At 46.7% G+C, this 27,052-nt stretch overlaps 1 protein-coding gene across 3 annotated transcripts in view; it reads right to left on the bottom strand.

The window, feature by feature from the left end:
* The window catches only part of cpsf1 (cleavage and polyadenylation specific factor 1), an 80,377-nt gene that overhangs the window by 20,180 nt on the left and 33,145 nt on the right, over window positions 1-27,052 (bottom strand). For 2 of the 3 annotated variants that reach the window (XR_013549185.1, XM_078425868.1), the window contains exons 15-28: window positions 25,671-25,745; window positions 25,272-25,352; window positions 22,467-22,568; window positions 21,475-21,585; window positions 19,646-19,787; window positions 18,936-19,114; window positions 12,962-13,098; window positions 11,599-11,748; window positions 11,100-11,277; window positions 10,001-10,207; window positions 8,112-8,201; window positions 6,623-6,772; window positions 4,501-4,653; window positions 3,105-3,221 (exon numbers count right to left, since the gene is read on the bottom strand). Coding sequence is in view for 2 of the 3 variants with exons in the window: in XM_078425868.1 (XP_078281994.1) it covers window positions 3,105-3,221; window positions 4,501-4,653; window positions 6,623-6,772; window positions 8,112-8,201; window positions 10,001-10,207; window positions 11,100-11,277; window positions 11,599-11,748; window positions 12,962-13,098; window positions 18,936-19,114; window positions 19,646-19,787; window positions 21,475-21,585; window positions 22,467-22,568; window positions 25,272-25,352; window positions 25,671-25,745 (1,872 nt within the window). In the remaining variant the exon portion in view is untranslated. The remainder of the gene's footprint in view (window positions 1-3,104; window positions 3,222-4,500; window positions 4,654-6,622; window positions 6,773-8,111; window positions 8,202-10,000; window positions 10,208-11,099; window positions 11,278-11,598; window positions 11,749-12,961; window positions 13,099-18,935; window positions 19,115-19,645; window positions 19,788-21,474; window positions 21,586-22,466; window positions 22,569-25,271; window positions 25,353-25,670; window positions 25,746-27,052) is intronic. The other variant, XM_078425880.1, reaches the window with a different exon arrangement.

Here is a 27,052-nt window from a genome sequence, read left to right as displayed (position 1 = left end):
CGGCCCGTAACCAAAATCATCCGGAACGCAGGCGGGTTTTTTTTCTCCGTCATCTAGACTTCCGCCATTTTTTCCCGCCATCTAGACACTGTATAGTTCCGTGTTGGTCTGTGCACGATGCGCGCTCGGCGGCGGCTGCTGCTGCTGCCGCTGATCCTCGCCCTAGACACCGTGTCGCTGGGCCGGCCGCTCTCCGCCTGCACCACCCTGGACACGGAGTAGACGAAGGAGAAGCGGGCGGAGGCGGACCGCGGCCAGATCCTCAGCAAGCTGCTCTTCAGCAGCCCGCCAAATGAGCCGGGGCGATAGATGCGGCGATAGATGTGGCCCCGCCATCCGCTCAAAGACACGGGTCCTGGCCCCTCTGCGGAACAAGGTTGCCGAACCCCTGCCCGAAACCCTCTAACCCTGTTCTTTTTTTTGTTGCGTGCTATCCTGTCAGCGAAAAGACTATACATGATTACAATCAAGCCGTCCAGTGTACAGATCCAGGTTAAGGGAATAACGTTTAGTGCAAGATAAAGTCCAGTAAAGTCTGATGAAAGAGATTGTCTCCAACTAGGTAGATCACCAAATAGAGAATGGTCCTGACCTACCATCTCCCTCATTGTACCTCAACAATAATTAATTAAATCATCCATGTACCTGTCCAAATGTCTTTTAAGTTGTTTTATTGTGCATCCTCACGCTACGACACCACAAGGCCATCTAGAATGCAGATTTCTTGTTCTTGTGTCAGCTCACCGAGACCACATCGATCATTTTATTCTCCCCACCTTCCCATTACCCCCCCCCCCCCAACCTAAGAGGCAACTAATAGTGGCCAATTAAACCCCCAGACTGCAGGTCTTTGGAAAGTGGGAGAAAAACAACATACCCAGAAAACTTACAAACGCACCCTCCCCGGGGGTGGGGGGGAAACAGGCAAACTCCACATAGACAGCAGCCAGTTAGGATTGAACCTAGGTCGCGGAGGTCAAGTGGCAGCGGCTCAACCACTTGCCCAGAGGTCAAGAAACTGGTCAAAAGAGCTCTTAAGCATGGTGGAGTCAGGGATTATGGGGAGAAGGCAGGAACGGGGTACTGATTGAGAATGATCAGCCATGATCACATTGAATGGCGGTGCTGGCTCGAAGGGCCGAATGGCCTCCTCCTGCACCTATTGTCTATTGTCTAATAGTTTATTTCCCCATCATTACGTGGCTACTCTCTGCTGGAAATGGTTGCTCTCCGGAACCTACCACACAGGTTTGAAGATGGAATGTGCAGGAAGGAACTGCAGATGCTGGTTCACACCGAAGACTGAAGAAGGGCCTCGACCTGAACCGTCACCCATTCCTGCTATCCAGAGATGCTGCCTGTCCCCCCGCTGAGTCACTCCAGAATGTTGTGCCTAACTCTGAAGGTTTGAGAACCTCTGTGTGCATGTTCAGTGTCCTCCAACGCTTCCTGATGTGATACCAGCTGAATTTGGCGAGGTGGAACATACAGCTCCACAAAATGGTGCCGGAGCATGGCGGCTTGTTCTGTACTGGTCCCAGAGGAGGATCTACTATCATCCGATACATCACCCTTCTCTTTTAAATCTCTGGTCAACCTATAAATCCAACACCATTTCCCCAAGTTAGCTCATCGCAGACGTTGGACTTTTTCTCTCTGGAACTTACATTATACAATGCTGAGAACTAACTATATTCTGCACTCCCCCTCTCTTCTCCTTCGCTCTCCCCTTTGTACTTCAATTTGGCTTGATTGTAATCATGTATAAGGATTATCTGACCTGATTGGATTTCCACTGTTCCTCGGTAAACGTGACAATAATAAACATAAGCAAGCTGGACATTCCCAAATTCCTCGACCAGCATAACGAGGTGAGAGACACGATTCGCCACTCTCTGCTGTCTCTTGTACCCCTGGGTGCTGCATCTACATCTGTTCTCGCATTAGTTCTTTGACCAATATGTGGAAACTGGTCGGATACGTCGTGGAAACAAAACGTATTACACTAGTGGGTGGGTCTAAGACTAGAGGTCATAGCCTCAGAATAAAAGGACGTACCCTTTAGGAAGGAGATGAGGAGGAATTTCTTTCGTCAGAGGGTGGTGAATCTGTGAAATTCATTGCCACAGAAGACTGTGGAGGCCAAGTCAGTGGATATTTTTCAGGCAGAAATTGAAAGATTCTTGATCAGTACGGGTATCGGGGGTTATGAGGAGAAGGCAGGAGAAAGGGGTTGAAAGGGAAAGATAGATCAGTTATGATTGAATGGTGGAGTAGACTTGATGGGCCGAATGACCTAATTCTGCTCCTATCACTTATGAACTTGCATCTACTACACTATATCATAAAGTTACAGAATGTGACTCTGTGACACCATGTCATGTTATTAGTGTTGTACAACTCTGACACCATATATTATTTCAATTAGGTCAACCAAACAGGTCAAAGCTGGCACCTAAAATGGATGAATGTGCCCAACCAATGTACAGCAGGATTGTCACTGACCTGCATGCAAAAAAATAATATCACTGTACTTAGCTACAAGTGTTCCCCGGCTTACGATGTTTCGACTTGCGATAGTTCGACTTTGCGATGGTGCAAACGGCAGCGAGCCGTAGCGAGCCGCCGCTCGCTTCCGGCCACGTGATCGCGTGTATTACAATGCATTTCGACTTACAATACTTTCAGTTTCCGATGGGTTTCTCGGAACGGAACCCTCATCAGAAGCTGAGGAGCACTTGTGACATTTTTTTTTAGATTTAGAGATACAGCGCGGAAACAGGCCCTTCGGCCCACCGAGTCCGCGCCGCCCAGCGATCCCCGCACACTAACACTATCCTACACACACTAGGGACAATTTTTCTTTTAACATTTTACCCAGTCAATTAACCTACTGTACGTCTTTGGAGTGTGGGAGGAAACCGAAGATCTCGGAGAAAACCCACGCAGGTCACGGGGAGAACGTACAAACTCCGAACTGTAGTCAGAATCGAACCCGAGTTTCCGGCGCTGCATTCGCTGTAAGGCAGCAACTCTACCGCTGCGCCACCGTGCCGCCCATAATAGTATGTGACATAAAGCATTGATTTGAAATAGCGCTTCACCTTAGTTTCCACATGATAAGATACGTAGTGTGCTGTGCAGCGCAGGGGGATCTTTCGGACAGGCCACGGTGCATCGTAGGACAGGTAGGTGGGCAGCACGCTGATTCGAAGGTCACCCTAGAGCAAGGGCAAAGGCTGGCAATGAGAAAAGGCAAATGGAAGGAAAATGCCCTTAAATTCATGCTTTTAAAAAGTAGCCTCCCCACTGCACCGCCAAAGGACATTTGTACCGAGAACGGAAAGATCACATTCTTACTTGCAGCAGCCTTTACAGGATGATTAGAGCAGCAACACACAAATAGATACACTATCAATAATCAGTCATTCTCGGTAGCCACACCACGATGGAATATAATAGTGTCTGCTGAGGCTCTGAAGCCTAAGCACATCATCACGCTTCACGTCCAAAGCATCAGGAAGGTTGAAGGGAAAGGTTAACAGGCTAATGTATAACTGGACCGCACATATTGTAACAGAGTCAGAGTCACACAGCACAGAAATAGGCCCTTCGACCCTACCCGTCCATGCTGTCCTAGATGCCCCGTCTAACCTAGTCCCATGTACCTGAATTTGGTCTGCATCCTTCCAAACCTTTCCTGTCCACATACCTGTCCAAGAGTCCTTTAGATGTTATTATACTGGCCTCAACTACCTCCTCTGGCAGCTTGTTGCATATACCCACCACCCTCTGTGTGAAAAAGTCGCCCCTCAGTTTCCATTCAATCTTTCCCCTCTCACCTTAAATCTGTCCTCTTCCCTGGGTAATAGACGACACACATTCATCCCATCTACTTCCCTCACCTCTGTGAGATGACCGCTCAGCCTCCTGTGCTCCTGGGAATAAAGTCCTGGCCTGCCCAACCTCTCCCTATAGCTCAGGCCCTCAAGTCCTGGCAACACCCTCGTAAACCTTCACTGCACCCTTTCCAGCTGAATAGCTGCGTAGGACGTCCCTGGACATCCCTGGTTCATTATCAGCTCCATTCCAAGCGAGGGTGGTCAACGGAGCTTTAGACCAGAGGCTGAGGTTGACCATGTTGAGGTCAAAAAGGAAAAATGTTTCACTTAAAGCACAAACTCCAGCCTCCACGGACTGTCCTATTTTGAAAGACTGGAGCGACTAGGCTTGTATACACTGGAATTTAGAAGGATGAGAGGAGATCTTATCAAAACGTACAAGATTATTAAGGGGTTGGACACGTTAGAGGAAGGAAACATGTTCCCAATGTTGGGGGAGTCCAGAACAAGGGGCCAGTTTAAGAATAAGGGGTAGGCCATTTAGAACGGAGATGAGGAAAAACTTGCGGTCTGCATGTGAGTGGCTCCTCAGAGAAGACCAAGTTGCTCCAATGGTCAGCCAGCATTAGGCAGCATTAGCTGGGGCTCTGCTCCATACCTGCTTGTTGAAGTACAGGAAGCCTTTTGGGCAATTGATGTTGTGGAAGGGCGCAAAGGATTCGATGGGTCCGTCGACTGTCATGGGGTGCAGACGGAGAGCCCCTCGCGAGGTCATAAACAGCCAGTGCGGGGAGGGTCCGCAGATGAACACCTAGAATTGAGACAGAGGGCGCGTTAACCAAGCATCGACACCGACCGCAGCACTACACAACCTCCATCATGCACCTGTGTGGCGGGCTTCTGGAACCACACGGGGATGAGCGGAACTTCACAGACAAGAGGAGCAAAGAGGTCCTTCTGCAGTTGTACAGGGCCCTAGTGAGACCGCACCTGGAGTACTGTGTGCAGTTTTGGTCTCCAAATTTGAGGAAGGATATTCTTGCTATTGAGGGCGTGCAGCGTAGGTTTACTAGGTTAATTCCCGGAATGGCGGGACTGTCATATGTTGAAAGACTGGAGCGACTAGGCTTGTATACACTGGAATTTAGAAGGATGAGAGGAGATCTTATCGAAACGTATAAGATTATTAAGGGGTTGGACACGTTAGAGGCAGGAAACATGTTCCCAATGTTGGGGGACTCCAGAACAAGGGGCCACAGTTTAAGAATAAGGGGTAGGCCATTTAGAACTGAGATGAGGAAAAACTTTTTCAGTCAGAGAGTTGTGAATCTGTGGAATTCTCTGCCTCAGAAGGCAGTGGAGGCCAATTCTCTGAATGCATTCAAGAGAGAGCTAGATAGAGCTCTTAAGGATAGCAGAGTCAGGGGGTATGGGGAGAAGGCAGGATCGGGGTACTGATTGAGAATGATCAGCCATGATCACATTGAATGGCGGTGCTGGCTCGAAGGGCCGAATGGCCTTCTCCTGCACCTATTGTCTATTTGCAGCTGCTTCCTGCGGTCAAAGTTTCAGAGCCCAGACACGCGCAATCAGGAAGATAATAAGTGCAGGAGGCAGAGGGCTGATCTTTTAGAGGTGTATAAAATCATGAGGAGAATAAGGGTGGCATGTAGACGCAGCAGTAGAGTTGCTGCCTTAGAGCCCCAGAGACCCGGGTTCGATCCTGACTACGGGCGCTGTCTGTACACAGTTTGTACATTCTCTCTGTGACTGCATGGGTTTTCTCCGGGTGCTCTGGTTTACTCACACACTCCAAAGACATACAGGTTTGTAGATTAATTGGCTTTGGTTGAATTGTAAACTGTCCCTCGTGTGTAGGACAGTGCTAATGTACAAAGGGCCCGTTTCCTCACTGTATCTCTAAAGTCTAAAGACTCATTTAGTTTAATTTAGAGATACAGCACCAAAACAGGCCCTTTGGCCCACCGAGTCTGCACTGACCAGCAATCCCCGCACACTAACACTGTCCGACACACACCTGGGACAATTTACACTTGTACCAAGCCAATTAACCTACAAACCTACATCTTTAGAGTGTGGGAAGAAACCAAACATCGCGGATAAAACACATGAGGTCACGGGGAGAATGTACAAACTCCATACAGACAGCACCCGTAGTCGGGAACGAACTCCGGTCTCCATCGCTGCCTAAAGCTGTAAGGCAGCAACTCTACCACTGCACCATTCGTGGACTGTAAGGGACTCGCACAATAGGTTAGTGCTGAGGCACAAGATTGGCCATGATCGTATTTAAAGGGGGAGCAACTGTGTGGGCCGAATGGCCTTGTCCTGCTCATCTCAGCAATGTTCTTTCCAAAACATTGTAGCAGGATCTTCGGGACTTTCTACTCAATGCCCGCACATTAAATTTATCATTAAAAAGTTGCAAGATTCTCCAAATTCAGATCAAGAAAGATGCATTGTGCCTCTTGTGGCCACATGGCTATCCAAAGCACATCACGGTCAATTTAAACATAGTACGGTTCAGTGGCCACAACAGCACTGGGCAAACAAACCTACATCACAGGGAGGAAAGCATTACGGATGACAATGAGAAAACCTACGGTGAAGCACCCAGAACAGAACAGAGGCCCGGCAGATTGTTTCACAGATAACATAGGATTTATGCACTCTATCATTCGGGTATTAGGCTTCTGGTTAAAATATCTGCAGGATGGATACATGACAAGTAAGGGAGTACTGATTGCAACATCCCTTACCCCCGAGTACCCAGATATATCTTCAAAGTAGCGGAAGCGAGCAACCCGTGCTTTTGGAACGGCCACTTCCTCTCCCGTGGCCGACTCAACCTTCTTCTCCTTCTTGGACTGTTTGAGCTTCTTCTCTCTGAAGTTTATGCTGTGCGGCACCTGGGGAAGAAATCAAGTTATCACTCATTACTAGGTATGGGGAGAAGGCAGGAACGGGGTACTGATTGAGAATGATCAGCCATGATCACATTGAATGGTGGTGCTGGCTCGAAGGGCCGAATGGCCTCCTCCTGCACCTATTGTCTAAACACAAAAATTAAGTTTGGAACAGTTAACTGGAAAAGCAAAGCGAAAGAGATAAAATTAACGGGGCAGCAAGACTGAATATAGGTACTCAAATGCAAGGATTTATGTACGAGAAAAGACAATGTGCTTACATAGTGCCTCTCTAACCAAAAATGCCTCAAAATGAGTTGAATACTTCATAAAGTGTGGATACATCAAACATAGCACAGTGCAACAGAGGAACAGGATCTATGGCCCACAATGTCAAAAACTAGAGGGCATAGTTTTAAGGTGAGAAGACAAAGTTTAAAGGACATGTGGGACGTTTTTTTGTTTCCACAGAGGGTGGTGGGTGCCTGGAACGTGCTTGCCAGGGGTGGTGGTGGAGGCAGATACGACAATGCCATATAAGAGGCTTTTAGGTAGGCACATGGATATGCAAGAATGGAGGGATATGGATCACGTGCAAGGAGAGCTTAGCATCGTGTTCGTTAACTTGGAGCTGGCAGCCTCCAGCTGGGACCACCTGGGGCTCTGGTTCGCAGGACTCACCATCTGCGGCGCTGGCTGCCTTCGGAGGCTGTGGTGGCGCTGCGGGAGCGGCTGCAACTCGTCTCCGGAGGCTACTTCGACCGCGGGCCGCGTGGATATCGGAAGCTCGCAGGCCCCTGGGTGGGGGCCGATATCGGGACCTCCGGCAGCGGCAGCGCCTTCGCCCGCCCCGAATCGCGGGGCTTGGGTCGGCCACCACGGACCTTTCACCGTCCGGCACGGCCTGGAATAGGCCGCGGGATTTTCTCCGCCCGGCGGAGGCTTCAATGTCGGGAGCCACGACCGCCCCGACGTGGCAACTTCAACAGGCTGACCGCGGGAGAAGACGGCAGGGGAAGAGAAAAAGACATTCTGGCCTTCCATCACAGTGAGGAGGGGACTGGAGGAGACTCACTGTGATGGATGTTTCTTGCTTATTTTTATTGGTCTTGTTGTTGCACTGTGGGTAATCTTTTATCACTGCACATTTATGTGTATGTGACAAATAAATTGACTATTGACTATTGTGTTCACTATAGGTCGAGGAACCTGTTCTTGTGCTGTACTGTTCTACGTTAAACCTTGAGACCTGTTTTTAATAATAAAACAAGTATGCGTCATTTAAAAAATGGAGACACCAGTGATAAGTGCGAGACACCTTTGCAGGAATGGTGCTACTTACCTTTTTAAAGCGGACTTTCAGGTTGTTCTGACTTTGCTGTGCATCGTAGGAAAAGGCCTCGTAGATCAAAAGCTCCTGTTCCACGTGAACCTGCAGCCGACAAGTTACAAAGGTTATTGTGTAGGGGGGAAACTGCATATACTGGTTTAAACCGAAGACAGGCAAAAAGGTGGAGTAACTCAGCAAGTCAGGCGGCTTCCCTGGAGAAAAGGAATAGGTGACATTTTGGGAGGAGAAGGGTCTCAACCCAAAGTATTCCTTTTCACCAGAAATGCTGCCTGGCCTGCTAGATTACTCTAGCTCCTTACAAAGGTTATTTATCTGTTCCTTGAGCTGCTTTACCAGGGGGTCAGCGCTAATCTCATCTTGGAAATACCAAGACTTTGTTAGACTATCACCCCCCCCCCACCCTTACTCTGCAACGTAGCCGCTCTTTTCCCAAATTGCAGATAAACTAAACTAGGCTAAAGAAACAAAGGGAATGGTTAAATGGCAGAAACAGCAGTTTTTTAGCAAAAGATTGACCGAATGCAGGAAGTGGAACACCTTAAAAAGAAGGGGAAAAGAATAAAAGAGCTGAACGACAAGGCGACAGCATTGGTGAAAGGAAAATGTTGTGAATTACAATAAAAAATCTGCTGGAAATCTGAAATAAATACTTGAAACATCAGGTGAGGCGTGGTAATGAAAACGTTCACCAAATCTGCTTTTGGCTTCTTCGACATAGAGGAGACGACGATGCCTTCTCCCCATAACCCCCGACACCTGTACTCAACAAGAATTTATCTCTGCCTTAAAAATATCCATTGACTTGGCCTCCACAGCCTTCTGTGGCAATGAATTCCACAGATTCACCACCCTCTGACTAAAGAAATTCCTCCTCATCTCCTTCCTAAAGGAACGTCCTTTAATTCTGAGGCTGTGACCTCCAGTCCTAGACTCTCCCACCAGTGGAAACATCCTCTCCACATCCACTCTATCCAGGCCTTTCATTATTTGGTTTGTTTCAAATGAGGTCCCCCTCATCTTTCTAAACTCCAGCGAGTACAGGCCCAGTGCTGTCTAAACCTCATCGTATATTAATCCACTCATTCCTGGGATCATTCTCACAGACCTCCTCTGGACTAGCACTTCCTTCAATTAGTCCCGATCCAAAATATCACCTATCCATCATTTCCAGAGATGCTGCCTGACCCGCTGAGCACTAAGCATCTACATTTGTCAACCAGCATCCGCAGTTCCTTACATCTGATTGGGTGCTTTACCGGAAAACGCTGCTTGGATCCGTGGGAGGCAAACAGTGAAAGGCCAGGTGGCCAGCACGTCTTCAACTTCAACATTCACTCGTTGGGTCTCATCTTTGCGGAGGTATTCCCTTTGTTGTAAAGTCATATAGCGTGGACCACCTTATCCTTCACTCACCCTCTCGACAATCCAAAGCTAACTTGTTCTCCTCTTTCCTTATTTCTGAAGAAAGGTCGCGCATGGGAAGCTTTAACTGTTTATCCTTCCACGGATGCTCCTGACCTCCGAGAAAGATTTAAGTGGGATCCGAGGGCTTTTTTTTCCTCATAGGTGGTAGAGGCAGGTATAACATTTAAACCAACCTTTTAAACAGCACCAGCCTTTCCCAACTTAATCCATAGAACAGAACAGCATAGGAACAGGCCATTTGGCCCATAATGTCATGCGCTGAATATGATGCCAAAACCAAACCTTTGGTTGGTTTAAAACCAACACATGCCAAGAGTTTCCAGCATGTTCCGTTTCTATTTCAGATTTCCAGCATCTGCAGATTCCTTGATTTTCACAGTGCACGAAGCAGTGAATTACAACGATTTTCAAGGCAGACGCGCGAGGAAATGTACGTTCGCTGCACCAGTACTTACCAGGAGGAAGGGCCTCGTCTGTCTGTTGCCGAGCCCCACCAACAGGACCTCCCTCACAGCGGGCATCTCCGTCAGCCGGGCAAATTCCTCCTTCTTAATCTCCCCCTGGGTGACGTGCTGCCCAGACGAACTGTCCACCAACACACGCTGACCCACCGGGAAGTTCTTCACCAGGAAAACCAGGCGCCAGTCGGGCAGCTGGTAGATCTACACGGAAGCACAGGAAGAGTGAAGTCATTGAAGAGTTATGCTGCTCCCCGAAAGCTCAGCGGTGGATGGTTGATGAGGAGAGGGCGGCACAGTAAGGAGAACTGCGGCCTCACAGCAAAGGCCACCCAGATTCAACCCTCAAACACGACTCGAGTCATGACTGTCTGCAGTTTGCATGTTCTCCCTGTGACATAGGTCAGTACAGCTCAGGAACAGACCCTTCAGCCCATAATGTCTGTGTCGAACATGATGCCATGTTAAATTGATTGCAGTCAGCCCATTTCCTTCTAAGCCTTTCCTATCCGTGTACCTGCCTCTACCACCTATGATACAAAAAGGCCCCTCAGATCCCACTTAAATCTTTCTCCCCCCACCTTTAACCAATGCCCTCTAGCTTTAGACAGTCCTATGCAGAGAAAAAGATTGGGACTATCTATCCTGTCTTGACCCCTCATGGTTTTAGATTTAGATTTTTTTTTAGATTTAGAGATACAGCGCGGAAACAGGCCCTTCGGCCCACCGGGTCCGCGCCGCCCAGCGATCCCCGCACATTAACATTATCCTACACACACTAGGGACAATTTTTTTAAAACATTTTCCCAGCCAATTAACCTACACACCTTTATGTCTTTGGAGTGTGGGAGGAAACCGAAGATCACGGAGAAAACCCACGCAGGTCACGGGGAGAACGTACAAACTCCCCACAGACAGCGCCCGTAGTCGGGATGGAACCCGGGTCTCTGGCGCTGCATGCGCTGCAAGGCAGCAGCTCTACCGCTGCGCCACCGTGACCGCCCAAGTGTGGGCGGGAAATTCACCAGGGTGGCTCTTACTGCTTTGGGCACCAAGGTTTCTTCCTGCCCCTTCTCCGTCCAGGTGCCATTCTCACCTCCATGACGCCGTTCTCTCTCACCAGCATGCACCAGTTGGTGGGGTCTATTTTGTAGTGCGACGGCTCTTTCTCCGTCATGGGCACGGAGGTGCGGCTGGGCTCCTCCTTTGGAGGGTTGAAGATGGCCGACCCCGACTCTCCGTACAGCATCTCCTCCTCATCGTCCACGGTAGTGCTGTGGACGGGAAGTGAAAACAACAGGTGTGAAGCACCGAGGCTCATGGACAGCCACGGACCGGCAAATTAATCAGCAAGCGTCAACTCAGCGGAATCTAGCCTCCTTTCGGGAAACGGGAATGGGAGCCGAGTTCAGACCTTGGAACTGAAGAGAACGACTTAACATTCTCTGCTCCCGATTACTTCCAGATTAAAATAGCAACGCTCTTTGTCGACTTTGTGGCCTCAAGAGTCAAAGAGCTGTGCAGCATAGAATTAAACCCTTCGGCCCACCATACACATGCTGACCATCATGTCTCTCTATACTAATCCCACTTGCCTGCAATAATTCCGTATCCCTCGATCCATGCCCATTGAAATCTCCTGATGCCTCCTAACTGCTGATCCTGTTCCTGCCTCCAGCACCTCCTCCGGCAGCTCATTCCAGATACCAATAACTCTTTGTGAAAAGTTTAATTTCCGCTCAGATCTGCATTAAACAAAATGCTGGAGTAACTCAGCGGGACAGGCAGTATCTCTGCAGAGAAGGAATGGTGATGTTTCGGGTCGAGACCCTTCTCTTACGACCACACCTTAAACATTCTCCTGCTCACCCTCTAGTTTTAAATAGCACTACCATGGGAAACAGACTTTATTTATGCCTCTCACAATGTTATACATCTCAAACATGCCACCACCCAGCCTCCTGTGCTCCAGAGAAAACAGGCCCAGTACACCCCAGCCTTATAACTCAAGCCCTCCAATCCAGACTGTATCCAGTGAAGGTAGACACAAAATGCCTGAGTAACTCAGCTGGACAGGCAGCATCTCTGGAGAGAAGGAATGGATGACGTTTCGGGTCGAGACCCTTCTTCAGACCTTGGAACATAAGATAGCGATTTAACATATCGATGTGAATCTTTTCTGCACCCTCCCTAGCTTAATAGACAATAGGTGCAGGAGGCCATTCGGCCCTTTGAGCCAGCACCACCATTCAATGTGATCATGGCTGATCATTCTCAATCAGTTCCCCGTTCCTGCCTTCTCCCCATATCCCCTGACTCCGCTATCCTTAAGAGCTCTATCCAGCTCTCTCTTGAATGCATTCAGAGAATTGGCCTCCACTGCCTTCTGAGGCAGAGAATTCCACAGATTCACAACTCTCTGACTGACAAGGTTTTTCCTCATCTTCGTTCTAAATGGCCTACCCCTTATTCTTAAACTGTGGCCCCTGGTTCTGGACTCCCCCAACATTGGGAACATGTTTCCTGCCTCTAACGTGTCCAACCCCTTAATAATCTCATCCATACTATAGCACAGCGATCAGAACTGCACACAATTCTCCATGGACTCTCAGTCTGAAAAAGGGGCTCGACCTGAAACATTACCCATTCCTTTTATCTAGAGGTGCTGCCTGTCCCGCTAAGTTACTCCAGCATTTTGTGTCTATCACAATGCTCCAAATTCAGCCTAGCTAATATCTATTTAATTCACAATGAATCATATAGGAAAATGGGCACCGCAGAGAAACAGGCGGGAAAGGGCCATTTTGCCACAACACTTATTTGTAATCTATGCCTCAAACCGCCACATTTAGTTCCTGTCTGCACGTTTTGCTCTGTTCCTTGGGAACGTTCAAAGGCACCGAGCACGAAAGCAAAGATGATTCAATGACCGTTCCTGTACTTGAGACTGAATATTACCTGATATTGGTTATCATGGTTTCCAACTCTGACTGACTCCCCTTCAGGGTGTCCTCCCTTATGACGGAGGCTCGGCTCTCCGTGGTGAACATCCCACTGATGTCCCGATACGCACACAGGGCTATCACCTTCGACAACTGCAGGGGCAATGTTTGAAAATGCAATGTTAGTTTATTCCAGCACAGCACGGAATCAGAACAAACATTGTGTGACAAGACCACTGCAACGCCAATGTTATCTCTTCAGTTTAACATGCAAGCAATATTGGATGACAAATAAAGCTATCTTGAATCTTGAATCTTGAATATCAGAGCATGAATTGTGTGCTTAATCAAAGAACTGTCAAGGCACAAAGTGAAGTCATTCAGACCCCATCGAGCCAATGCCATCTCTGAGCCAAAGAGTGCCCTCAGTCCCATTCCCCAGCCTTTCTATTTCAATTCAATTTCAATTTAAAATACTTTATTGGCATAAGATACATCATTATATTGCCAAAGTATAGAACAGAACATACATATTTAAAATGCATGAATAAAAAAACAAGTATACAATGCATGGGTCGATATGCCCCTGTACATATATATATATATATTCACGCAGCACATTCATAGCCTTTTATTGATTGCCACTCGTTCTTGCAGTTGTAAACAGTACAGCAAGGTAGCACGTTTAGATTTAGATTTTTTAGATTTAGAGATACAGCGCGGAAACAGGCCCTTCGGCCCACCGAGTCCGCGCCGCCCAGCGATCACCGCACACTAACGCTATCCTACACACACTAGGGACAATTTTTACATTTTACCCAGTCAATTAACCTACATACCTGTACGTCTTTGGAGTGTGGGAGGAAACCGAAGATTTCGGAGAAAACCCACGCAGGTCACGGGCAGAACGTACAAACTCCGTGAAGCAGTGACCGCATATTCTATTTTCTCTTGGTTGCCAAGATCTCTTCTGTCTTCCTTTTTCAACTGCCAAATGATGGTCACTTAACCTGTACTTGGTGAGGTCTGTCTCTGCTTTATGTCTCTAACAGTTGAGAGATAGTCTGCCAATTTATAATCTCTTTTTAGGGCACGGTAGCACTCTAGTCTGCTTTGGCTTTTAGTTACTTTATCCCAATGTTCCAAATAGATTTCTTTGCATTGTTTAATAATTTGGTTCACTCTAACTGGTGATTGGAAAGCAGTGTTGATCTGAGACAGGTCAAGGTTTAACTGAGTAGGAGTAGTTAGTCTCAATACCAACTGACACAGGGAGCTCTTTTCTGGGTTCCCCTCTTGGGTTTGGGTTCTACGTCATGCAAACTATTCCCCCTCAAGCACCTGTCCACTTCCTTTTCCAGGGGGTCTGATTGAACCTCTCTACAACGTGGAAATTCCAAGTAAAAGCAGCATTTTCCTCAACCTGTGTGCCATAGAGTCATACAGCACGTAAACAGGCCCTGTGGCCCAAATTGTCTACGCCTACCAACATGCGCCATCTTTGCTAATCCCACATGGTCACATTTTGCCCATATCCCTCCAAACCTTGTGTGGGAAAAAACCCCTGCAGATTCTGGTTTAAATCAAAGGTAGACACAAAATGCTGGAGTAACTCAGCGGCTTGGGCAGACCCGAAACGTCACCCATTCCTTTTCTCCTGAGATGCTGCCTGACCTGCTAAGTTACTCGAGCATTTTGTGTCTACCTCCCTCCAAACCTTTCCTATCCATGCACCAGTCCAAATGTCTTTAAAACATTGCTATTGAACCTGCCTCAGCTACCTCCTCTGGCAGCACGTTCCATATACCCACCGCCCTCAGTGAAAAAGTTGCCCTCAGGTTCCTATCTTTCTCTTCCCACCTTAAAACCATGTTCTCTGGCTCTTGATTCCCCTACCCTGGGTAAAAGACAGTGCATTCACCTTTCGGCTTTAATTTTGAATGGGAATCATGACCTCTAGGTTCAAGAACAGCTTCTTCCCATCCACCATCAGGCTCTTGAACCACCCTGCACAATCCAAAACAACAACCCTACCTCAGCATCAAACCACCATGGACTTTGAATATCAAGGTCGCACTATTTAGATTTTTAGATTTAGAGATACAGCGCAGAAACAGGCCCTTCGGTCCACCGGGTCCGCACCGCCCAGCGATCCCCGCACATTAACACTATCCTACACCCACTAGGGACAATTTTTACATTTGCCCAGCCAATTAACCTACAAACCTGTACGTCTTTGGAGTGTGGGAGGAAGCTGAAGATCTCGGAGAAAACCCCCGCAGTCACGGGGAGAACGTACAAACTCCGTACAGACGGCGCCCGTAGTCATGATCGAACCTGAGTCTCCGGCACTGCATTCGCTGTAAGGCAGCAACTTTACCGCTGCGCCACCGTGCCGCCCTATTGTAGTCTAGTTTACCTAGGATAATTGATAATTAATTGGGATAGTTATTTGTTGTATTGGGACAGGTAAATGGCCAGCAAAGTCTCAGAGGGATATGGGCCAGGCACAGGTCAAGGATGCAAGTCGGCATAGACAAGTCGGGCCAAAGGGCCTGTTTACGTGCTGCATGACTCTATGACAATCTAACAATCCTTGTGCAATACACAGGAGCGTACTCTCAGAGGACAAGGAAATGGCAAATGTGACCCCATTATTTGTTGCGTTTAGTGCACCTGTAAAGCTGCAGCAAGTAAGAATTTAAACTGTAGATTCCTGAATGATCATACGCCTTTTTTGAAAAAGTGGGTCACATTTGTCGACAGGTCAGGCAGCATCTCTGGAGAGAAGGAATGGGTGACGTTTCGGGTCGAGACCTTTCTTCAGACTGTGTCTGAAGAAGTCTGTAGAAGGGTCAGAAGGGTCTCAACCCAAAACATCACCCATTCCTTCTCTCCAGAGATGCTGTCTGACCTGCTGAGTTACTCCAGCATTTTGTGTCTACCTTCTATTTAAACCAGCATCTGCAGTTCCTTCCTGCACATTGGGTCACATTTGTCATTCCTTGTCCTCAGAGAGAGCTCTCCATGTATTGCACGAGGATCGTTAGATTGTCAGTCACGCATTACGGAAATGGGCCCTTCAGCCCAACCTGTTTCTGCCGACTAAGTTGTTTCCTTGAGCTAATCTCACATGCCCATGCCTGGCCAATATCCCTCTGAATCTTTCCTAGCCACTTACATGTCCAAATGTCTCCAATGTTATTCTACCTTCCTCATCCACTTCCTCAGCCAGCTCATTTCATATAGCCAATCTCCACTGTGGAAAAATGTGCCCATCATATATCACTTTAAAACTGGAAGGTGGGAAGGAAGAGATTTAATCTTCTCTACCCTGGGGAAAAGACTGAGACCATTCACCTCATCCATGCCCCTCATAATTCTTAAGCCTCAGCAAGGTCACCTGTTAAACTCCAACGCTCCAGGCAAAATGGTCCCAGCCTATCCAGCCTCTCCTAATGACTCATGGAGGGATGTGGGTCATGTGTAGGCAGATGGGATTAGTTTAGTTCAGATATACAGAGCGGAAACAGGCCCTTCGGCCCACCGAGTCCACACCGACCAGCGATCCCCGCACACTAACACTATCCTACGCACACTAGGGACAATTCACACTTATACAAAGCCAATTAACCTACATACCTGTATATCTTTGGAGTGTGGGAGGAAACCGAAGATCTCAGAGAAAACCCACGCAGGTCACGGGGAGAACGTACAAACTCCGTACAGACGGCGCCCGTAGTCGGGATGGAACCCGGGTCTCCGGCGTGGCAAGAGCTGCAAGGCAGCAACTCTACCGCTGTGCCACTGTGTCGCCGTTTAGATTGGCATCATGATCAGCACAGACACCATGGGTGAAAGCACCTGTTCTTGTGATGCATTGTTATACAGTCATTAGTCAGCATGACCTCAGTGGACCAAAGGGTCCGTTTCCACCCTGTATCTCTCTGCGTCTCCTAGGTTTTCTCATTCTGGGGAAGATTAGTCAAAGAGCTCCCGTTTCCCGAGCTTCCTTAAGTACAGTGCTTTGCAGGTAGCACACGGCTGGTGGTTAATATAGAACAGGATGCTAGGAGGCTGCAGAGTGACTTGGATAGATTAGGCGAGTGGGCAAATGCATGGCAGATGCAATATAATGTGGATAAATGTGAGGTTATCCACTTTGGCGGCAAGAACAGGAAAGCAGAGTATTACCTGAATGGTGAACGATTAGGAGAAGGGGAGATGCAACGTGACCTGGGTGTCATGGTGCACCAGTCATTGAAAGCAAGCGTGCAGGTGCAGCAGGCAGTGAAGAAAGCGAATGGTATGTTGGCATTCATAGCAAGAGGATTTGAGTTTAGGAGCAGGGAGGTTCTACTGCAGTTGTACAGGGCCTTGGTGAGACCGCACCTGGAGTATTGTGTGCAGTTTTGGTCTCCTAATCTGAGGAAAGACGTTCTTGCCTTAGAGGGGTACAGAGAAGGTTCACTAGATTGATCCCTGGGATGGCGGGACTTTCATATGAAGAAAGACTGGATAGACTAGGCTTGTAATCGCTGGAATTTAGAAGACTGAGGGGGGATCTTATAGAAACATATAAAATTCTTAAGGGGTTGGAGAGGCTAGATGCGGGAAGATTGTTCCCGATGTTACAAATTCATAATTTTGATGTCCAAAATTCAGAATTTTACACCAAAATTCATAATATGGCACGTAATGCAACTTTTCAGCAAAAAAGAGTTCTGCACGCCAAATGCGTGTACACGTTGTGCTACATTCATGTGTGAAAAACAACTATTATTTCCAACAGTCTGCAGTTCTTGGACTACATGTACAATGTCAGGCCTATCATGAGTATATTCTACTATTATAGAAAGGTTATTGAACAGAGATACTTTTTGCAACACAAAGAAAAAAATGTTTTGTTTTGGTTTTCCCATTTTGCTTTTTTCCCCCGTACACATCCCAATTCTCTTGGTATTGAATAAAAGCACAATGGTCATAAAATGTATGACTAAGTTATGAAGAAAGAGTTGACATATACGACTTGACTAAGCATACAAAGTACTTGAAGTAAATTCGCACATTAATTGATAATCAGCCCAAAAAGATGGTAATTGACTTTTCTGCAGTGTTTTATATTTTAACCCCATCTTCATTAATTAATATAGTTATATAATCTTGCACGTAAGTTTAATATTTACTCATTACAGTTCCACCCACTGATTTTCTGGCACTCTTGGTTCCAAAGCTTTGCTGGTTTATCCAGCAGGCCAAGAAAGTCGGCTATGCGGATAGATGTGCTGGCTCCAGCTGGGCTGGAGTTCCAGAGCCCCGGCCGCAGGTTGCAAATTCAACCCACCGATCGGCCGTGGAAGTCCCGATGAGGTTGAGATTAGCTGCCTTGCACAGCCTAGGTGCCACATTTTCGGAGAGACTTCCAGGGCGCGGGGGATTTCTTGTGGAACCCCTAGCAACCCCTAGATTATTAAGGGGTTGGACACGTTAGAGGCAGGAAACATGTTCCCAATGTTGGGGGAGTCCAGAAATGGGGCCACAGTTTAAGAATAAGGGGTAGGCCATTTAGAACTGAGATGAGGAAAAACTTTTTCAGTCAGAGAGTTGTGAATCTGTGGAATTCTCTGCCTCAGAAGGCAGTGGAGGCCAATTCTCTGAATGCATTCAAGAGAGAGCAAGATAGAGCTCTTAAGGATAACGGAGTCAGGGGGTATGGGGAGAAGGCAGGAACGGGGTACTGATTGAGAATGATCAGCCATGATCACATTGAATGGCGGTGCTGGCTCGAAGGGCCGAATGGCCTCCTCCTGCACCTATTGTCTATTGTCTCTAGTGGCCGAATTAACAAATTGCAATTACCGACTGTTTTGCGGAAAAACGTGAGGCAAAATCGGAATGGCGGAAATAAAATGAGAAAGCGGAAACTTTCCGCCAAATCCGGAAAGGTTGGGAGGGGTGCGTGCTATATCACCAAGAATAAAAACACTCACCATGTGTATCTGTGGCTTCTGCATGGTCAGTCTGTGGGTGTTTCCACCATATGTGTCTCGCTTCAGAACAAACATCGTGACCTGTCCTTCCCCACTCATTATCACCACATAGGGATCGCACACCGCGCAGTGCATTATTGGCGAGCCCAGGTCCACAGGAATGAAGTGCAGCTGGTTCACTGGGGGAACAGAGCAAAGAGTTATTCAGAAGCAGCAAACATTGGAATGGGACCACTTCAACTAAACTGCACTGCCAGCGGCGGCAGAGTTGCTGCCTCACAAGGCTAGAGAGAGGAGTTTGATCCTGACAACGGCTGCTGTCTGTGCGGAGTTTGTATGTTCCCCCCCGTTACCGCAAGGGGTTTTCTCCAGGTGCTCTGGTTTCCTCCCACACTCCAGGTCTATAGGTTAATTGGCTTCTGCAAATTGCAAAGTGTCCCTAGCAAGTAGGATAGTGGTAGTGTGAGGGGTGATCGCTGGTTGGATATGGTGAGCCGAGGGGCCTGTTTCCATGTTGTATCTCTAAAGTAAAGTCACTGCACAGTCAAAAATGCCAACACCCCAGCTGATCTGCAATCATAGGTAACTTGGAACCAGGTTTAGAAAGTGCTCTTATGGGACAGTATCTGCCACGCAAATTACGAAATAATGACTGTATTAATATTGCCAAGGATTAAGGCTGCATCCATTGTGTGTGAGAATTTACTCACCACCTTCCAGTAAGCGAATTCCCAGCGGCGAAACCTGCACAATGTATTTATTGTCTCCGATGTTGCCTGCAAAAATGGTCGGACCCTGTGTGGCAAAACCACTGGCATCCAGCTCCATGATTTCCTGACCGGTCTGTAGGATCTGCCATTGGAAGAGGGGGAAACACAGACAAACTGGTGTGAACAGCCCTCATTGAACTAGCGTCAGGTGTGGTTCGGTGATAACTCTTCCCAGCAGCTATCTTAATGGATAGACACAAAATGCTGGAGTACCTCAGCGGGTCAGGCAGCATCTGCGCAGAAAGAGGATAGGTGACATTTCGGGTCGGGACCCCTCTTCGTGTCTGAAGAAGGGTGCCGACCCAAAGTGTCACCTATTCTCTTTCTCCAGAGATGCTGCCTGACCCACTGAGTTGCTCCTGCTGCTGTATGTGTGTCTTTGGTATAAACCAGCATCTGTAGTTCTTTATTCACAAAATGCTGGCGTAACTCAGCAGGTCAGGCAGCATCTCAGGAGAGAAGGAATGGTGACGTTTCAGTTTCGGGTCTGTAGTTCTTTGTTTCTACAGTGGCTGAATGGAGTTCGATACAGATAATGCGAGGTGTGGCATTTTGGTAAGACACCCAGGGCAGGACGTACAACCAAATGGCAGCACCCAGGGGAGTGTGCTAGAGTTATACCTAGAGGAGCAAGAACATTGTTCCATGAAAGTGGCGAGACAAGGAGATAAGATGGTACTTGGCACGCTTCCCTCCATCGGTTAGGGTACGAGCAGCGGGATGTGGGAAGTTAGGTTACAGCTGCAAAAGATGGTGTAAGACCACATTCAGAGTATTATGCAGTTATGGTTACTATACAGATGACATTAAACTTTAATGTCCAACTTTAGATATTTCCTCTGTCCCTCTCTTCCCCTCCCCCTTCCCAGATCTCCCTCTATCTTCCTGTCTCCACCTATATCCTTCCTTTGTCCCACCCCCCCTGACATCAGTCTGAAGAAGGGTCTCGACCCGAAACGTCACCCATTCCTTCTCTCCTGAGATGCTGCCTGACCTGCCGAGTTACTCCAGCATTTTGTGAATAAATACCTTCGATTTGTACCAGCATCTGCAGTTATTTTCTTAAACTGGAAGTCAAACTGACACTGCAGTTTGCTTGGGGAACAGGGACTGGCTTTCAAAGAAACCCCAAGCCCAGGTCAGTGTAGAAAACCAAAGAGGTGGGGAGCTACCATGAGATACCTGCCATTGTTCATCCTTCAACAAAAAACACTAAAGGATTTAGTCTGGTCAAATTTGACTGCCAATGCTGGCAGTCTGCAAAGTACAAATTAGCAATGAAATCTCCTCTTTTATAACAGTGATTACACTTCAAAAATGTAACTTAGAGTGCTGTAGAACAATTGAGTTTGTGAATGTCGCTACATAAGAGCAAGTGCTAGCTAACTGCTTCGTTCCTGAGGAACAATAAAGTGCACGACAGTTCACAGACCCAAAATATAAGTCTCTTTTGGGCTACACAATTGCACAAGGAACAAAATGTTATTCTTACAACACTTCAAGAGAGACAAAAAAAAAACAAATGCTGGAGCCAGCTGGTCAGATAGCAACGGTGGAGGGAAATGGACTGGATGACATTTCAGGTCAGTCTGAAGGGCTCTGACCTGGAACATCACCTGCCCATTTCCGTTCACAGTTGTTGCCTGACCCAACAGGTTCCTCCAGTGGATTTTTAAAAAAAACCTCAGGTTCCAGCACCTGCAGTCTCTCGTGTCCATGCCTCAAAGGGATAAAGGGAAGCGTAGGATGATTCAGAGAGAAATGCCTACCATTGTTGAATCCTCACGACTCAAAATGAGGAAACCATGTTTCTTCACATCATCCTCTGGAGTGACCTCTTTGGAGTCTTTCTCTGCCTTCTCGCCATCGCCCGTTTGATCCTAAGTAAAGAACAATGAGTTGAGGGTCAGAAAGAAATAGCTTGGGTTTCACGTAAACGGCAAAAAGATTTACAAGCACGTAACCAGGTTTGACTTATAGGAAGAAGCTGGATGGGCTGCATCGCTAAACTAAAGGCAGAAGAAATAGAAACAAGGAACTGCAAATGCTGGTATACAAAAAAATATACAAAGTGCTGGAGTAACTCAGCGGGGACAGGCAGCCTTTCTGGAGAACATGGATAGGCTGGGTCATTTATCCCTGGAGTGGAGGACGCTGAGGGATGACCTACAGAGGTTTACAAAACCATGCGGAACATAGATGAGATGAATAGCCAGTGTGTTTTCTCCAGGATAAGGAATCGAAAACTAGATGTTAAGGTAAGGGGGGGAATAGATTTAAAAGGGACCCAAGAGGCAACTTTTTTTTTTAAACACAGAGGGTACTGCGTATATGGAATGAGCTGCTAATAATTGTTCAACATAGGTGAATTGGCAACTGCAGTTTGCAGCAATCTGTTTGAAAAATAAAGCTAGGATTTGAAAGGTGATTTGAATGGGGCCTCCTCTACATCAGTAAGACCCAGGGCAGATTAGGCGACCACTTTACCCTCCCCAACCTGCATACCTCGTAATGGATCACTTCATTGCAAACTTTAAAATTATATCCTATAAACCAATTTTAACCTATGACATGCTTCTGTCCATTTCAAAAGAAATTGGCATGCCCTCCCAACTTTTACCACAGAATCATACAGTACAGAAACGGGCCCTTCGGCCTACCACATCACTGGGACAGAGGCTCTACCGGCTGGGAGTAAGAGCTCAAATAATCTTTTGGGTCAAAACTTGAAAGAAAAGCAAATAAGCATCGTACTGCATACCTTTGTGTTCACTTCGTCTTTCTTATCAGAGGCAATCACGGTCCACATGTCGTGGCAACCTGGAAGCTCGAAGGTCGTGACCACCTGAGCTCGGATACTTCGCTGTTTGAAGAAAAGGCACAGGTTAGCTTGCTTCATGCAGTGCTTACCATTGGGTGTCCTCTGGCGAGTAGCACCATTCTACTTTCTCTACCCACCAGGCACGGTGGGTTGTTGTCACTTTCTCTACCCACCAGGCATGTCAATTCTAAAGGACTGCTACTCAGGGATAACGTAGGTAACTTGAGGATGCAAGGAACTGCAGATGCTGGTTAACACAAAAAAAAGGACAAAGTGCTGGAGTAACTCAGCGGGTCAGACAGCATCGCTGGAGAATGTGGATAGGTGATGTGGCAGATTCTGAAGAAGGGTCCTGACCTGAAGCAACACCTCGTCCATGTTCTGCTTGATGCTGCCTGACCCGCTGACTTACTCCAGTGGTCAGTGGGGAAGTTGAGGTTTACGTTTATTATTATTGTCACATGTACACTGAAAAGCTATGTTTTGCAGACAGATTAGATATACCGTACACTGATACAATCGGTTCAAACTCACGTACAATAGGCAGAGCAAAAATGGGAATATGCAGAGTACAGTAAATAGTTCTCAACATGTAAATCGATTCTCAGGCCGAGCAGACACCATTGTTGTTATTGGGTTCTTATTGTCACATGCACCGAGATACAGTGAACATCTTCACCCTGCGTGTGCTATCCAGTCAAATCATATCGCACGAGTATAACCGAGCCGCACACAAGTACAGCAGGTAGCACAAAGAGAAAAACAGAGTGCAGAACATAATGTTAGTGTTGTAGCTTTACACATACAAAGAAAGCGCAGATTATTCTTAAATTGCAGGGTCGCAATGAAATAGGCTGGGAGATGGGAACTACGCTGATAGCTGCTACAAGTTTCTCTGGACAGACAAATAATTAGCACTGACTCCCATGATCTCTGTGGCCCAGAGTGAAATCCAGTGCTTGTTTGTATTCCTTGTAGTTGAAGGCACACTACTGTTGCTGCCATTCTAATCAGGGAAGGCAACGACACTGGAATTACCGATGTAGTAGTGGCAAGGAGGGACACAAGTCTAGAGGCAGAGGCGGCCAGGGGCAGGCTATAAACAATGGAGGGATACAAAAACGGCCATTTTAGTCTCAAGGCGCTGGTCGACAGGAAGCCCACATTGATCAGCGAGTACAGGACCTATAAACAAATGGATGCTTAGCAGAAATGTTTGAGGTAACCTCAAAAAAAGTTTTTTTTTGTGCATCAAAAGTTGTTTGTGCAGATGATTAATAAAAACACGTCACATATCCGGAAACAAAATCATGATGTTTAAAATTTAAGTTTAAGAGGCACGCCATGCAAACCATCCCAAATAAAAACACTGACAAGAATAAGGGATAGCTAGGGACACACTACAAAAGTTAAGTCCGCAGGTTTGTAGGTTAATTGACTGGGTAAATGTTTTTTAAAAATTGTCCCTAGTGTGTGTAGGATAGTGTTAGTGTGCGGGGATCGCTGGGCGGCGTGGACTCGGTGGGCCGAAAAGGCCTGTTTCCGCGCTGTATCTGAAATATAAATAAATAGGTAACAAAGACATGGATGTGCAAGCACAATAAAATCTCCCACGCCTCAAAGGCAAGAATAAAAGGTCATCTTTAGAATTCCACTACTTGTCAAAGAGTCAGTCAAGTAAAACGCCTATCCTTGGGAGTTTACAGACTTTACCAATGATCTCTGATATAGTCCTGGTAATCCCAAGCTTTAATATAGCACCGGTGACACCAGGGTCTGCCACAGTAATGTTTCACTTTAGCAGATAGTAGCTGGGTGCAAACTGACAACCAAGAGATACACAGCACGGAAACAGGCCCTGCAGCCCAATTCATCCATGCTGATCCAGGTGCCTTCCTGAGCTCATCCCACTTGCTTGCATGCGGCCCATTTCCCTCTAAGCCTTTTCTATCCATGTAGTGGATCAAATGTCTTTTAAATGTTGTCATTGTATCCATTTCCACCACCTCCTCTGGCAGCCCTTTCCACATACCCCCACCACCCTCTGTGTAATAAAACCTTGCTCTGCCAGGTCCCTTTGAAATATTTCCCCTCTTACCTTAAACATTTGTCCTTTATTTTTACACTCACCAATTCTGGGGGAAAAGACTGACCATCTGCCTTATTTATGCCCTTATAATTTTCAGCACCTCTGTTAGGTCATCGCTCAGCCTCCTTCAGTGTAACTGGGAGGTTGATGCAGACTCAGTGAGCTGTGGGACCGGTTTCTGTGCTGTATCTTTATATCAAACAGCTATGACTTTAGTGAATGCCGGCGGAGGCATGGAAACAAAATGGCCTCAAATTCTCCGGGACTGGTGCAAATCACGACAAAACATTGCAGTTAAGATCAGCTAATACAGTTCAAACTCTCCATCGATTCTGTGCTTTTCCAGATCAGTCGAGGCTCTATTTAAATAATCTCTTGTCACTCGTTATGGGAATAGCTGTTCTTATAATCTGAGAAATCTGTGGGATGAACAAAGTCCATAGAGGGTTAGAAGGTTAGAAAGAAGAGAAGAGATAAATCACGGAGTGGAGAAGTAAGAGGTTCTATGGTTTTGGTCTGGAAACTGCACTTTGGAGAAAAGAGATGAGCACTGGTTTTAGCATACTTATGAAATAACAAATGCAAATGGACAGAGACTGGCAGATACTGACCAAGCTTTGCATCTGACATACTCTAAGTTGAGAGCAACCCATTACCTGCAGAACGGAGAGTGCGCCATTCTTCCCGTATCCCGAACATACAACTATCTCCAGGTCAGGTTCGGGGTTATTCTGAAACTAAAATTGAATTGAAAGGTTAAACGAAATGCAACCAGGACATAATGTAAGAAAGAACACATGCGTAACCTATGCTCAGAAACACTGTATTGGTCTGCCCCCTACACTGCAGAATTGACTGTAGCTATTTGGTTTACCTATGCCCCTCATGATTTTATAAACTTCCATAGTCACTTTTCCGCCTCTTGCGCTCCAGGGAGAAAAGACCAGCCTATCCTCATAAGTTAATACGGCCAGATCCAATAATATTTTTGTAAATCTATTTTTGCACTGCTCCAGTTTAACAAACATTCTTCTTAGCAACCAATTCTCACTCACCTCTTCGGAAAGGAAGGCAGGTTCTCCCATTGAAGCATTTACACAAGGACCAACGTTCAATATGCTGTCACAGACCTGCGGGAGAACAGTAGGTGAACTACTCAGTCATCAGGGTAACTGGAACTCTGGCAGATTTTCAAAACACAATCAGTACATGCACCGCGATTCAAGTTGTGAGTTTAAGCCTACACTGTGGCAAGAACATATAACACAGCCTTACACAACATCATCCCTAACATCAAAAGCATTGACATGAGACGTTGCCTCAAGAAGGCGGCATCCATCATTGAGGATTTTTTTAGATTTAGAGATACAGATTTAGAGATACAGCGCGGAAACAGGCCCTTCGGCCCACCGAGTCCGCGCCGCCCAGCGATCCCCGCACATTAACACTATCCTACACACACTAGGGACAATTTTTACATTTTACCCAGTCAATTAACCTACATACCTGTACGTCTTTGGAGTGTGGGAGGAAACCGAAGATCTCGGAGAAAACCCACGCAGGTCACAGGGAGAACGTACAAACTCCGTACAGATGGCGCCTGTAGTCAGGATCGAACCCGAGTCTTAGGCGCTGCATTCGCTGTAAGGCAGCAACTCTACCGCTGCGCCACCGTGCCGCACGATCCCCACCACCTGGGCCATGCCCTGCTACCATCAGGCAGGAGCTACAGAAGCCCATGTCCCACACCAAGTTCAGAAACAGCTCCTTTCCTGTAACCATCAGGTTCTTGAACCTGTAAACCCCTAATCCTATTCGAGCAACAGAACGCTGAGAAGCACCTCTTGCACCACCATGGTCTTGGTTTTGAATTGTATATATTTTTGCGCTCATGTCTTTTTTCTGTTTGCACAGCCTTTTTTCTTTTCATGGTAGAAATTTCACTAAGGACTTAGGGTTTTTTTTTTTTTGCAATAGTATTGTGGTTATTAATTTAATGATTTTTTGTTTACCATATATTCTCTAAGCGTATTATGTGACAGGCTAAAGCTGCTGTAAGTAAGGATTTCATTGTTCCACTGTCGGTACATATGACTAAACATTTTTAACTTTTGAATTTGTGTGTGATTAATGTGTAATTAATGTTTTAGTGTGCTGAGTCTGTTTGCCTGTGCAAGCAAGATTTTCATTGTATTTGTACCTCACTGCATTTGTTGATTTGACAATAAACATCTCGAAGGCTTCTCAAGGAGACAATGTATGTGCTGTTATGTTTGTGTGCCATTGTATGTTCGTTCTTAGTACCTGAACTGATGTACAGCACTTTGGTCAACGTGGGTTGTTTTTAAATGTGCTATACAAATAAAATTGACTTGACTTGACTTGACAATTCAATGTATCTGACAAAACATGTGAAATAAACGGAGGGAAATGGAAC

This window comes from Rhinoraja longicauda, chromosome 2 (assembly GCF_053455715.1).
Source record: "Rhinoraja longicauda isolate Sanriku21f chromosome 2, sRhiLon1.1, whole genome shotgun sequence".
Classification (NCBI taxonomy): Eukaryota; Metazoa; Chordata; class Chondrichthyes; order Rajiformes; family Arhynchobatidae; genus Rhinoraja; species Rhinoraja longicauda.
The sequence above is the reverse complement of the archived record's forward strand: the minus strand, read 5'-3'. Positions and strand labels throughout refer to the sequence as shown.